The sequence below is a fragment of the Gobio gobio genome (genome assembly GCF_949357685.1).
Source record: "Gobio gobio genome assembly, chromosome: 1".
NCBI lineage: Eukaryota > Metazoa > Chordata > Actinopteri > Cypriniformes > Gobionidae > Gobio > Gobio gobio.
Genome location: NC_137097.1, coordinates 34,404,818 through 34,419,820, shown reverse-complemented (window position 1 = coordinate 34,419,820; position 15,003 = coordinate 34,404,818). Strand labels below are relative to the sequence as shown.

At 39.1% G+C, this 15,003-nt stretch overlaps 1 protein-coding gene across 1 annotated transcript; it reads right to left on the bottom strand.

The window, feature by feature from the left end:
- Positions 1–361: 361 nt before the first annotated feature.
- ppp1r27a (protein phosphatase 1, regulatory subunit 27a) lies at positions 362–5,822 on the bottom strand. Its single transcript, XM_079833370.1, has 3 exons — positions 5,013–5,822; positions 3,412–3,562; positions 362–1,373 (listed from the first exon to the last, which is right to left on the bottom strand). Exons 1-3 carry the CDS (start codon positions 5,428–5,430, stop codon positions 1,253–1,255), a joined length of 690 nt encoding a protein of 229 aa, XP_079689496.1. The 5' UTR covers positions 5,431–5,822; the 3' UTR covers positions 362–1,252.
- Between the last annotated feature and the right edge of the window lie 9,181 nt (positions 5,823–15,003).

Here is a 15,003-nt window from a genome sequence, read left to right as displayed (position 1 = left end):
GCGACGTCTGTTTATTTGTTAATCTAGCCACTCTACTAAATAAAAACCTTGGATTCTTGTAGTTATTTTGTATGAGTTTGAGGAGATGCTCAGCCCTGGCTGGCTTTTAGAAACTTTTTATAGTGTCTATATACAACACTGTCTTTCCACAGGATTCTAAAGACTTCTAAATTAGTTTGTTTCCATTTGTGCTCTATAAGTTTGAGCAATCTAATGTTTAGCCCCCCCCCCCTCCCCCCACACACACATTTTGTGAATTGAATCCAAAAAAGCAATCCGTCCATTCCTGTTACACAGCATTGTATTTTTTTTTCATATAATATTATACTATAATGTTTGATGTAAAAACAACTCAACATTTGTATAAAAGCAGCTTTATTTATGAAAACATAGTAAAAAATAAGATAAAGATAAGACTTTGACAAGAGACATTCAGAATGTCAGTAGTGCCCTCAGGTTTAACAGTAGTGCACGAACCCTCAGTGTTTCGGCAGGTTTTCAGTGTCCAGCAGACAGACAGCACAGCGGCCCATCTGGGGAGTGCAGGACTCTTTACATCAACAGGATTGAATCCCTTGTCACATATAAGATCACTTTTGTCAAACTAATAACAATCATGAGCATGTCAAAGGGACCCCTGGTACAATATATGTTCAACACAGCAATGAAAATGAACACAACTGCGGATGGCATACAGAAAAGATCTGTCTGTAAACATTGAGAGATGCTGGTTTGTGCAAATGTATGGAGCCTTGTGAAGTCCACATACACATGCATTTCTACACATACATCCCTGGCATTATTGTGTATGTTATTTTGGAGAAAAATGCTTGTCTTTGTAATCTTTTATCAAAGTAACTTTCTCTGCCTCAACTTAGAAATCTCACTTACATTCTTGTCCCCTCCCCTCAAACCTTCTGACAATCTGGTATGTAACATCCACTTTTCATAATCCAATCTATTTCCAATGGATAAATCCACTAATTTCTTCTTGTTGGTTATCAAGTTTCACTCAGAAATACTTGAGATTACAGAAATACAATTGACTGTGAATGCTGGCGTTTCCCATTCACTTTCAAAGCTAACAGATATGTAGGGTTTCTTGTTCCTCTGTAGCCTTGTACTATATAATAAAGTCACATCTACAGATAAAAGCCAAAAAAACAAACAAAAAATAAAGAATATCCAGGCGAACAACAGTGATCATAAAGTCATAAAATCGTTTTCCCTCAGTTCTTCTGTGGCTCATCCCTCAAACACAGCCTGTCTCGAAGAGTTTGAGCAGATCTTTACAGTCTGGGTCGATGAGGTCTGCTGGTTTCTCCCCATTCTCATTCTCTGCTTCCACACTGGCACCCAGAGAGAGAAGGTACCTAGAGGAGAAAATTATATTTTACATTTTAACACAAATAATTGAACAAATCTGATAATAGTTCTGTGAAAAATAAGTGCACTTCAGCTTACTTTGGGAAAAAACACTACCTGTTATGGAAATAATATACTTAATTGAGAACGGAATGTAATGTTTCAGACACTTCATTTAAGTTAATTTTTAACTTTGGTTTTACATTTATATTAAATAAAATTAAGAGTGCTTTTTTTGATCCGCTCAAGTAGGATTTAAAGGTGCAGTATGTAATAAATTGCTGCATGTCATTTCAATGTAATTGAAATGGGTACTGCAGTACAAATTCTAAATATTGTAGGCCTAGTCCACACGTACACGGGTATTTTTTATAAACAGAGCTTTTCCTTCTCTGTATAATGAAAAAATCATGTCCACATGAAAACGCAAAAACACGCAATGAAGCGCTGTCAAGAGCATGCCAATCCAACAGATGGCAATCAGAAGCCTGGAAAAAAAGTTATTTCCGGTTCCTGTTGACGTAACAAGCCAAAATCTCCGGTTTCAATGTCCACACGACAACACTGCAAGCAGAGTTTCTAAAAATCTTCACCCTGGCAGGAGTTTTCAAAAAAGTTGCGTGTGGACGAACGGCCAAACCGGTGGACAGGGCCAAAGAGAGTTGTTTCCCTCGCACCCTCCTCCTCAGACTCAACGGTCATTTGGTTTGCCAGATTGAGGACACGAAACAGGAACAAGCACAATTGACATGGAAGACGACAAGCCTTACTGTAAGTTGATGAGTTTATTATCTGCGTTTTATTCCCCTGGTCATAGAGTTTTTTTAGATGGATGACAAGGCTTTTTAGGTCTGGTAGAATCTGCGATCTCTGACCCAGTTTGTTTGCTGGCTTCTATGGCTGTAATATGCTGTGTTTTCCACCAACTGGCAACCCAGGGGTGTCGAAAAACTATTGGGTAAACTGGCAGTGGGCGAGATCACACAGACCAAAACAAAAACAGACATTCTGACACTAAACGCACATTTCAAAGTAGAATAACTGGCCCTTGCATTGTATATAAAATATAAAACTCTTAATACTTAAATCAAGATTTTATCAATAAATAATATAATCTAAGCACATTCTTCACATTCTTTCAACTTAAATTCGCAATAACTCTTCAATACATGCATAAATAGCTTAAATCAGCTCAAAATATCTCACATTGAGTCAATTTGAGTGTCTTTGCCGACCTCTTTTTTATAACAAAATTATAACATGATATTTCATGACTCTCTGCACTTCTATATGGAGCAAATGAGAAGGTCTGCTGGATCCTAAAGTCAGTTTATCTCTTCAGTATGCATTCAGATCCACATGTAGAATTTTTGTTTGGTAAAGTTGGCATTTTTAGGTTTTTCTATGAATACTGAAGCATTCCTCACATTCCATTAATTCCTATGGTGGTCAAATTGACCCAAGAGGGAAGGATTTGTTACTTTTTTAATTTCACCCACATAGACTCCTCAAATCCAGTCAATTCTTTTGTGTGTGGTTCAAGTGAAACAAAAGTCCTAAGTTATTGGACCACTCCGATTAACAAGATTTTTTTCTGGGTCAAAATGACCCGTGGGAAGGATGAGGTTAATTATTTATCCCAGTTTATTTAGAGCAGGAGTTCTGTCTGTCCATTGTCCATTATTGTTTGCGTTTATTTTTGCATGGTTACAATTTATGTTTACTCCCTGCGATTCTACTGAGTGTTCCCTGTTGAGGAGTGTTCCCTCAAGTTTGACACCCAGTGAGCTTAATTTAAAAGTTCTGATTAAACAAGGTTAATCCAATTAAAATGAACACTTCACCCAATATTTGTGTGTGCTGTGTATTTTTCAGTATTATCCTGTTAGCATCATTCTAAACTCTACTGGAAATCGATTGAGAGTCAAGTCTCCAGGAGAAGAGCTATTTTAATAGGCATGAGTTATGATGTATGAGTGATTTTATCATTATCAAGCACAAGGTAATTTAATGCAATATCATTTATCAGAGCGAACTTGCCCTCACCGTGCTATCTCAGGGTAACCGTCGCTGCACGCCATATGCAGTGGTGTCCAGCCGTTCTCATCCCTCTGATGAACGTCAGCTCCGTACTTTATCAGGAGCTTCACACACTCCAGGTTTCCCGAGAGAACGGCTTCATGGAGTGCTGCCATTCCTGAGAAGAAGAAAAACAGCTCTTGTTATGATGGGCTGCTCATTTTCTCTTCCCAGATAGCAGATAATACCCCAGACTCAAACAGATGCCATTAGCTTTGACTAATTCTCCCTGCAGACACATAAAGAATCATGTATTAATTTTAAAAGTTAATTGTGCTATTTCTTTTACAGCAAACGGAATTGCAAAACATTCCCAAACACTCCCTCCATCTTCCATTATTTAGCAAACCTATTTTCCCCAAGAAGCTGAGAGCCATTTGTTTTTATTAACAAATTACACAAATTATAAACAAATTTAGTTGTTTGTATTAACGTTCCCATTAATCTTAAAGGGCTAGTTCACCCTAAAATGTTTTTAAAATTTAAAATGTAAAACATTTTTATGGACCACAAAAAAAAAAAAAAAGTCCCGCTTGCGCTTGTCCATAATGGCAGTGAATAGCGATCAGCATCAAGCTTTTTTAAAATGATACACACCAGTATCACAGAATCATCCGATGTGCCATATATTAAATACATTTTAGGGTGAACTATCCCTTTCATGCATACAGTCATGGAAATCTTTGATTTGAACTTATTATTTAATAGGCAATCAGAGAATTGTCATCATCTGAGCCATAAACGTAAAGCCATGAAACAAACCATCAGTGATATACGCTCTCAGAAAAAAATGTACCCATAAAAACTTCATAGTATTACCTTGAAGGTACTAATATGCAACATTTAAGGGTACAAAGTCATCCCTTTAAGGGTAATGTCCAAGTGACAAGCTGTTCTGTGAAAAAACATTTTTTTCATCAGATAGTGGGCTATTTTTGAATAGACATCAAATGAGTAAAATGCTTTTTGTAATTTCAGTGATGCATGCATTCAAGCCCTCTTGAAAAGTTCATATTTATGAGTTTATAAGTTGTAATGACAACGTTCAAATAACTTTGGTCAGAGCAAGATGGCAATACAAATTCAACAAGATTCTAAATTTTGCACATCAGATACGTTTTTCTTTCTTGTGCTTTTATTATCTTAATTGTACAATACTATAGTATTTTGTACATGCAACAAAGATTCAAAGTAAGTGAAAACATTTGAATTTCATCAATTTGAACAAATTCACCATTAATACAGACTCTGCATCCATTGCGTCTGACATGTTTTCTCACGTCACGCACCCAGAAAATCCAGTTAACAAAACTCATAATTATGAGTAGTGCTGATGTTCATGTGCATTTTAACTCGTAAATACGTTCTTTATAACATGACTTGAACACACTGTAACTGCCGAAGCTAAATCTTGACCCCATTGTCCTGCCCCAACGTCCTACCACTGGTTGAACCAGAGGTTGACACGTCAAACTGATATGTTTGATCTGTTTCGAACACACCATAAAGCCAATGCCTTCACACTCTTAATGCTTTAATAATTTGTAGATTTGGTGAGGTTCACTCACCGGAATGGAAGATGGTGTCCAGACGCACTTTCCTCGCCCTCATAAAGCGGCCGATCTGTTCCAGCTCACTGTGCCGGACTAAATCCTGGAATACAATATCGTTTGTGAAGCGCACGGCCCGGGCGGGTTTGAGGGTTACGGTAGGAGTAAGCTGTACACTTGTCCTGGGCGAACTGCTCTGCCGTGATGGCTTGCTATAGACGGAGGTGTAAGTGGAGGTGGGCTTGTACGCAGGTGTGTAAGCTGGTGGAGTGTAGTATGATGGCTTGTGGAGTGTAGCAGGGCAGTACTTCGTGGCACTGGAGTAGCTGGGCGAGTACGAGCTGCTGGAGTAATGTGAAGGTGTGTAATGAGTGGATGTGTAGTGCGTGTTGGAGCGTGTGTATTGTGACGCCGGGTACTGGTAGCTGTACTTCATTCCAGCAGACGCCACGGCTTTGCCTCCCCCCTCGGCTCTAGGCTCAAGAGGAGGACAAAGAACTCAAATGCCTCAAATCAAGCTCCACGTAAGAGTAAAATCCTGTTTTGGGGGGGGGGTTTGAACCTCAACACTTTGGGTTCACACCGTCTTCAGTTTTTAAAACAGCCACAATCCACTTCAGATCTGAAATAATGGTTACTTTTCCAGAGGAATTTCCTGCTTTTCTTGTCAAGTTTTGTTAATTTATCCGTCCTAGTTTCATGAACTTTATTGCACCGTGTGTCTGCTCTCCTGACAGTGAAGGTTGAAGCAGATCCCTATATACCCTTTGTCGGGTTATTTTGGGGATGTCATCCCCTGTATCAAGTGACTGTGGTGTAACTCCTCCCAGGGTCCCACTGTACTTTCACAAGCATGTAAAGATTCAACCCCACCCCCTAATAAACATCGATGACAGCACCAATGAGCAACCTGCATGGTCTCTTTCAAAAAACTTGGATAATATGTGTTTACCACATAAATGAGCTCATCCTCAATGGTGTGATCATTGAACACGTGGGCAACAGCTGAAGGGAACGGGCGTTTTATGACAGGAGCTACAGTCTGAGACCAGCAAGAGACGTGTGATCTTTTGTATAACATTTCAAAGCACCATAAATCATTTTGCTCAGGAGGTTTTGGATATCCACACAGCTTAGAGAACACACTGATTCTTGAGCACTGTCACAAAACAGGCTACAGCCCTGAAGTTATTTTGGATAGACGTATCACCACAGAAAAATTGTGCTGCTACAAAATCGTATTCAAATGATTGTTCACTGCATTACTTGAAATGTCAACAACACCATCAGACAAACAAAATATTGCGCCTACAAGTGGTGTGACTTGTTTTACTGGCTTTGGATGCACCACATAGCGGTGAAAACATCAGCTGCATCTGAAATCACATACTTTCTGAGTTCTTTTGAATGAGTAATTACTTCAGAACTACTATAAAAAAGTGTCTTCTGAATTTGTATGTAGTATGTAATGTAGTATGAATGTATACTACATATACTATGTATACTCCTGTGGCCTCGTGATATAGTAAAGTGTTCATTAGATACTGTTTTATGAATATTGTGAATTTGGCATACTACTCCTGTCTTTTCATATACTGTTTTTTACTATTTAGGAAAGTATGCGATTTTGGATGCAGCCAAAATAATCATAACACATTTATGATTACAAAACATTAATTTTGTAACATTAATCACAAAACATTTTTTTTTTTTTTGCCAAACAATTTACATTTTGGGTAACAAAGTTCATAATGGTTGTGACACAAAATTATAAGGATGATGAATGATGACGGTGTCAACAAAAGGCACAGGCATACATATTTTTCGAAGTAAATATCTTCCTTTTGTTGGGACATTGTAGTAATCAGTGTTGGGGAAAGAAATGCATTACAATATTGCGTTACTTCCTGAAAAAAATATTGTGTTACTTATTTACTTTTTATGGAAAGTAATGCATTATGTTACTTTGGTGTTACTTTTACTCTCCTGGGCTGGGCTGCTTGTTTTAATTTAAATTTTTTCAATAAAGTGAAAATGAATAAGCCTCAGGCTGAAGAAAATGCACATACACGCCTGTATAGTGGAGGGTGCCGCTCAAACAAACTTTTCAGCTGTGCTGCCATTCTGAATCGCACAAGAATAGGACGCAGGAAAATAAATGCTGAATTCGCTGCATAATAGTATACTACTTATACTACGTTTAACATATCTTTGTATGGCAGAAATAGTAAAAATATTATGCTAATATGTGGTTCCGAATCTAGCAAAAATGTGACATTCTTACTTTAGAAATAAAAAAAAGAAAGAAACACAAATGTGATGTTTATCTAAAGTCATTTTTTGCTTATTTTATGGTTAAATAGATAATTGAAGATCAGCCTCAAAACCATTGGTTAATAAAGTGAGATTAAATACATAAAGGCTTGGTTTCACAGACAGGGCTTAGATCATGGTCGGCAACAGGCGGCCCGCCAGCAATAATATCTGGCCCGCACCCTCAGTCAGATTATTTTGATAGCGGCTGGTTCTGAAATAGATCTGTCATGATAGTGTAACGGAGGCCAGCTGAGAGCTGTGCAGGTAAATCGCATTCACCTGATATCAAGAGATCCTCTAGTGCAGACACTTGAGGTTGCAGCCTTTAGGCTCCTAGTTAGAGCGTCCAACTCCCATGCGGAAAGACCTGGGTACGAGCTCCGCTTGGAGCGGGCAGTGCGAACCAGAGATAGTATAAGTTAGGCTCTGTTGTGCGACAAGCAAATTAAAATATACATTTATTATTCACAATATGGAAAGAGGAAATAAAACATAGTTTGTTAAGAGCATGACTCAAACATGCCATTAATGGGCTTATTCAAGTCCTCTTTTATTTTTTTTGTTATTTTTATCCATTCCGCATCTCCCATATATGTGTTTTAGCAAGGCTAAGTGTTGCAAGTTGGTGAATGAAGATACTTGCCAGGTTACGTGTCACTACTAGCCTGACAAGCCAAACCCACATCAAGATGTTGGCTCTGGGAACACACCGTTGGCAGGGCTCAATCCGAGGGGGCGGGATAAACGGTTGTCTTTCAAATTCCCTCTGCACGCAGTAGGATAGCGCTACAACCAACCAGAGCAACGAAGAAGGTGATGTAGTCAGAGGAGCTAGCTTGATACAGCGGAGCTAGTTGATCGATTAAACTTTTGCCGTATCCGGTCGGCAAAACTCCGAACACATCTTCCTTTTTTAAGAATGAGTCCAGAGTCGCACCCAAAGCCAATTTGAAAAACCGCTGTTCATCAGCAGCAGCCATCTTCTTTGTTTTCAAGTAGCAGGGAATTCACGGGGAACCGCCACAACTCTTCCGTCATTATGTTAAGCCCGGCCACCGACTCTATACACGATGTGATTGGCCTGACTAGAGTTAGTTTGCAAGAGTTGCTAGACGACCCTGGCTGCAATTACATTTGGTCTAGATTTTTAGGGTATGTCACTACTGCTTTATTAATTTATAAAAAAAATGAACAGAGTAACAGCTGCACTACCAGTTACAAAATACACTGTAACAGTATGTCACAGGCAATTCTAGCTGCACTTTTCATCAATTAATTTCTTAAATTATCCCTTGACTATGTTGTGGCCCACCATCTTGTGGCGATAATTTTGGCCTGATGCTAAACGTACTTGCATATACATTTGTAGAAGTTTCCCTTTCAGATGCAACATTTTTGGGAGGAGAGTATTTAACTGAATCACACAAGGTGATTTACTAAGGTTTGCGCTAGTCAGTTTACTGGTATTTGCGCCATTATTTGCCGCCAGACGCTGATTTTCTCTCAATATGTGGGCAGGAGAGATGTCAGTCAATAAATGATAAAACAAAATACCTTGTGGTACTTGCTTGAAAAAGTAATCCAGGCATATTGTTATAAATTTCAAAGTAACCTGGTGTTAAAAAAGTAATCTGATTATGTAACTTGCATTACTTGTAATGTGTTACCCCAACACTGGTAGTACTTTTAAAGATTCATATTTATTGCATTTAAAATATTTTAAATTTCTTTTTAACATGATTAATTACTTTATTTATTTATTGAGGTAGTGGGTGATAATATGACATTCTCTCAATTAAACGAAATCAAGGTTTTAGCTAGAACCTATACTCATGTGTTTTGAATGGATATCCCAGTATGCTTATAATAGATTGACAAGCCAATCATACTCATTTCATGTAAAGGCTGCAACCTTTTTTTTTAAATGAAAGTTATCATTTCTCAATGTTTTTAACACAGAGGAAATACACAAAGCATGATATGATTGACCAGAAAAGCACACATCAGCTCAATACTTTATTGAGACATAAAGATCAGACAAGCATAAAACACGGGCTGTGTACTGTGCCTTGATGCTGTCAAGTGTTTGGTCACAGGGCTGTAAATCAGGCCTGCTAAATTTAACATCGCCCTCACTAATTGAACCAAGTAGGTCATATGGCGCAGACACACACAAAAACAGTTCTTTTCAATTTCAATTCTATTTCTGTATGTCATGATGTGGGACATCCTTTGGCCATCCTATGTGCGGAATTCATTATGTGATTATATGATTGAATTATTTTATATGAAAAATAGCATAATAACCAGACAAAAATAAAGTTGACAGTAGTCATTAATTTCCATGGTAGGGGAAAAAAAGTAAATGTCTTCCATACCAACATTGTTCAAAATATCTTCTTTTGTGTTCAACAGAAGAGAGAAACTCATACAGGTTTGGGACAGCATAAGGGTGAGTAAATTATGACAGAACATTCCTTTTTGGGTGAATTATCCCTTTAAGTAAATCAAGTGTATCAGCAAATGTTTGATACCTGTTACACATGTCTAAATGTCGTTCAGCCAACCAGAACTTCCCCACATCCAGTCCAATATACAGTCATTACTTCGAGACAATATTTTTGACATTTTTCAGGAAATCTGGTCAAACCTAATTAGGGATTTCTTCTGCTTGACCTTAAAGAGCTTGAAAAGGTCAGACTGATGTACGTGCTGGCTCGCACATAGCTGTTCTGTGGTACGAGCAGTCATTTGTGTCTTTTCACCATCCTCTGATCCTTAGGACATACCCCCAGCACTGCAGCTGTCCTCTTATGAGCGCTGAGACCTCCAGGAGCGCCCGGCTGCTTCCGTCTGGATTTCAAAGGCCTCGGTTTCAGGCTGCAGCATTTCACAGGAGGTGTCGTACAGCCAAGACAAATAGCAAGGACATAATCTACTCTCTCTCTCTTCTCAGCTCATATTATCAGCACTATTGTGACCTGAACAGGACACAACCAGCACGCAATGAAATATCAGGGACTGGGGTGTCTTGATGTCAACAACTTTGAGGATCAATTTGATGATAGGCTACACATCGCAATATGTCACACTACATCGTTTACATTGCAATTTCGCCATATAATTGGACTGAATGTTTGTGAATCTGTGGGAACCCTCTCTTTTGCGTCATTCATATCACTTTTGAGCACACGGAGCCTACTTTGATCTGTATGAAATTATATAAATCACACTGAAATAAAAAAGTGCAATGTATAACAAAATAATAAGGAAGCATTAAAGGAACAATATGTATTCGTTCACTCGCGCCATTTTCTCACAGCTTTCGGGCCCGCAGTGCTTGCCAAACTCTGTTCGTCCCTAAGCCTGCTTGCCTCAGTTGATCTACGTTTATGTTTTTTCTGTACTTGCCAATGAATAATCATGATACATGATGACTGAACGACACAACAGCGATGTGCTAGATGCTGTATAACCACCACTTCTGCCAACCCACATGTGTTGCCATGGTTTCTACAAGCGGAAACTGAAGATAACGTGGATATTATGTCATTGATAAGCGACAATGACAAGGGACGAGCCATTATTTAAAATTGGAATTTCTCTGGATTTACAAATCATTGGGAACTTTTGGGATAATGTAAGTACACAACTGCATGAAATACTCTATATTGGCAAAAGTTTTGGGACGCCTGCTTTTACATGCACGTGAACTTTAATGACATCCCATTCTTAATCTGTAGGGTTTAATATGGAGTTGGCCCACCCTTTGCAGCTATAACAGCTTCAACTCTTCTGGGAAGGCTTTCCACAAGGTTTAGGAGTGTGTTTATGGGAATTTTTGACCATTCTTCTAGAAGCACATTTGTGAGGTCAGACACTGATGTTGGATGAGAAGGCCTGGCTCGCAGTCTCCACCCAATTTATCCCAAAAGGGTTTTATCGGGTTGAAAAAATTAGGTCAGGACTCTGTGCAAGCCAGTCAAGTTCCTCCACACCAAATTCACTCATCAATGTCTTTATGGACCTTGCTTTGTGCACTGGTGCACAGCCATGTTGGAACAGGAAGGGGCCATCCCCAAACTGTTCCCACAAAGATGTGAGCATGAAATTGTCCAAAATGTCTTGTTTTTGTGCTTTTCATTGTGACATAGTTTTCCCCTGTCAGTCCTGATTAGTCATGTCTTTCCCCTGTGCCCTATTAATTAGCTCCCTCATGTGTTCTAGTATTTATACTCTTTGGCAATCGCCCCCTATACCCTCATTCACTATTCCCTACATTAGTCCACTGATATAGTCCACTTTTAAAACGAGTGAGGGATTTCGGACACTAAGTGCGCCGGAAAGGCTGCCGTTTTTGCAGTTTGTGCTTGCAGTTTATTTGAAACGTAGCAAACCGGCAGCTCCAGTAATAATGAAAAGATTTATCTTGAACTCTGCCACGGAAACTAGCATGTATAACAGTGGCGGCTGGTCAATAGAGGGTGCTGGGGCGCCGCCCCCATCAAAATTCCAGAAATATACATGTATACAAAAATGATATAAAAGTGAAATAAAAATAAAATTGTTTACTCATATGATGTGCTGGCTGTTAGTAAGAACCTCAGCATTTAATAAAAACTGGCTTTGATGGGTTAACTATTTTATATGTTCTTCAATATGTTTAATGCGGTTTCATGCGCGAGGGACGCCGGACAAATGGATGTCTATCTGAGTTCAAAAATATACGGGCAGCATGTGACCTGAAGCTGGTCTCTAATTGGTTTCTTAAAGATCCTCCTCCGGACGCAGGTCGCTGCGTCCCTGGCGAATCAGAATTGGATGCGTGTTATTTTATCCAATCTAATTGGTTCTCGTCACCTGTCATTCAACTTTACGCTCTTGGCAACTAAAGCGAAAGTGTGCGGGCGATGTCACCCTGACTCCGCTAAAACCTTGTTAGGAGGATGATCACTTTCGTAGAGATGGCAGCAGTTAAACCAAATTCTTTCACAAGGCGTTCGTAGGAAGAAAAAAAAATGATAAAGGATCCCAAACCGGACCAACGCGATTTACAAATCCAGCAGCGGGCCAGTGACAGAGGATGAAGCTACACTCGGAGCTTCTCGCGCTTGTTATGAGAAACGTAAGTGGCTGGCTGGATGTGTTGTTAGCAATGCCCTTTATTGCTTTCCCTGTCTTTTATTTCAAAGTGTTGGTACTGAAATTTTGTGGACAACAACGGGGGTAAGAGACCTCAAATATCTGACTGAACAATGCAAACGTCATGACACTACTGAGATGACTGACTTTAATCAGAGAGTCATTGAGAAATTTGCTGGCCAGAAAGAAAGGAGAGCAAAATGTATGTTCAAGTAGTCAACATGCTAGTCTGTTGTTGTTGTTTTCTTGTTTTTCATTGGAAATGAATGTGTAAAAAGATAAAAGTGAAGACACTGTTTTCTCTTTAATGCTTGAATTTAGTTAACATGCATCTTGATACTGCCCCCCCCCCCCCCCAAAAAAAATAATTATAACCAGCAGCCACTGATGTATAAACCTTAATCAACAATATAATAAGCATTTTAAAAAGGAATTTATACCTGTATACCGGTACATGATATTGCGCTGGACCAGTGCGGTTTGGAAGATGGATGGATGATTGATTCAGCTGTGGGCACTATTTGAGGGAACAGGGATTTAGTGGTGTCCGAAACTATAGTGGACGTTATTAAGTGCACTCATTCAATCCCACAAAGCACCACAATAACGAGTTTACAACCGATGTATGCTCGACGGCTAGATAATACCCATAACGCACTGTAAGAGTCGCACCGTGCATCAAATTCATTTTTCGTTTCGCTGGGAGATGGCATTGACCCACACACTTTTTAAGACCAATGATATTGGACCCACTCACTTTCATCATCTCTAATTGAGCACATGTCTGTTTACATACCCTGAACGCTGATTAAACGTGTTAGAAGCTTTATTTTCACTTTTCTAATATTTTCTTCATTTTCATTGAAAATAAATGCCTTTCTGATCTGATATGTGAAGGCAAAAAGGATCAGAGCGAGTTCATCAAAAGGCGGATTCGAACCGAGGGTCGATTTGCGTCAAAACTTGACGCCATGCATCTTACCCCTACACTATTATTACGTAAGATTTTGAGTTTTCCGTAGTTTTGTCTGCCTCAACCAGACGTTTAGTAAACAAGCTGATATATTTGTACTTAATGTAAATTGTATCTACTCCAGTAAAGATTTGATGTGAAAGGACCCACCCACATTTTTTTTGCTTCTGATGCCCATGCAATATAGTATAAATAGTAGCCTACTATAAAGAATAAAATATATACTATACTATATTTTATACTATAATTTATTCTAAAATATTAAGTCTTTATTTTTAAATGAAATGCTTAGAAGTTCCTTTATTATTCATTACCCTTTCCCAGTAAGTTCAGTACCACACAAGTAAAGAGCTATAGGGTGAACTTTAAGCTTGTTGGCCCGTTTTTGGAGTAGTGGAGTAATGGAGGATGAGGGTACATGGGGCGAATCGGACAGCGGTAAGTTAATTAATTCAGGGGGCGACTCTCACAGTGCGTTGAGAGTAGGCTACACAGTCTGGTTGAGAGTGAGAGCGATTCAAAATCATAGGGAGTCGTTTCTCGTTTGCTCTCGAAACGTTCTCGCTGGACTTTGCTGTCATACGCCGATCGGTCTGCGCAGCACTGGTGCATCGAACAAGCATATTCTCCAGCGCGTACATCTACTGTACACTCGTTATTGCGGTGCATTGTGGGATTGAATGAGTGCACTCAAAAACGTCCACTATTGTTTCGAACACCACTACAAATGGATATTCACTCAAATAGTGCCCTATTTAAGGGTATAGGGGGCGATTTCGAACACAGCCCTTGTTTCTTTCAGTCAGTGTCCGATCTTGTCAATGTTAAGGTGCATTTTGTTATGTTCCCTGAGTCTGTTTCTACGTGTTTGCATTAAAGTACTATTTCCTGGATTCCTTCGTCATCGTGAGCTTCTGTGACTCAGTCACCCGTGACATACACATTGTGCCTTTAAATTGATTAAAAGTGACAGTAAAGACATTTATAATTTTACAAAATATTTCTATTTCCATTAAAAGCTGTTCTTTTGACCTTCCGTTCATCAAAGAATCCTGAAAAAACTTAATTGAAGTTTAACACAAAAATATTAAGCTCCACAACTGTGTTCAACATTGATAATAAAAGCAAATGTGTCTCGAGCAGCAAATCACCATATTACAATGATTTGACTGTATTAGCACAGCCCTTGTTTGAAGTGGCTCAGAGCTGAAGTCTAGACATAGACATCTTATTGAGCTAGAGATAATTGAATTTTCACAGTCAGGGGTAGCTTTTTTTACCCCAACTATCATATTGCACACTATCAATTATGGCTGTGAAACAGAGCTTGGCTCACAGTTGAGGAGAAAATGAACATGATTGGCTAGAAGAGATTGTTTCTCTGAGCATTGCATCACCCTTGGATATGTGGACATGTTGCGACCTATACGGGTCAACATCACAAATAAAGCATGTTATACATAGTACAAGCAGCCCTGCCCACACTCCTCTGCTCCAGAGTGTACATGACACTTCAGAACAAAGAACTCCTACACTACAAGTGCAGAGTGTATCTCTCTCTCTCTCTCTCTCTCTCTC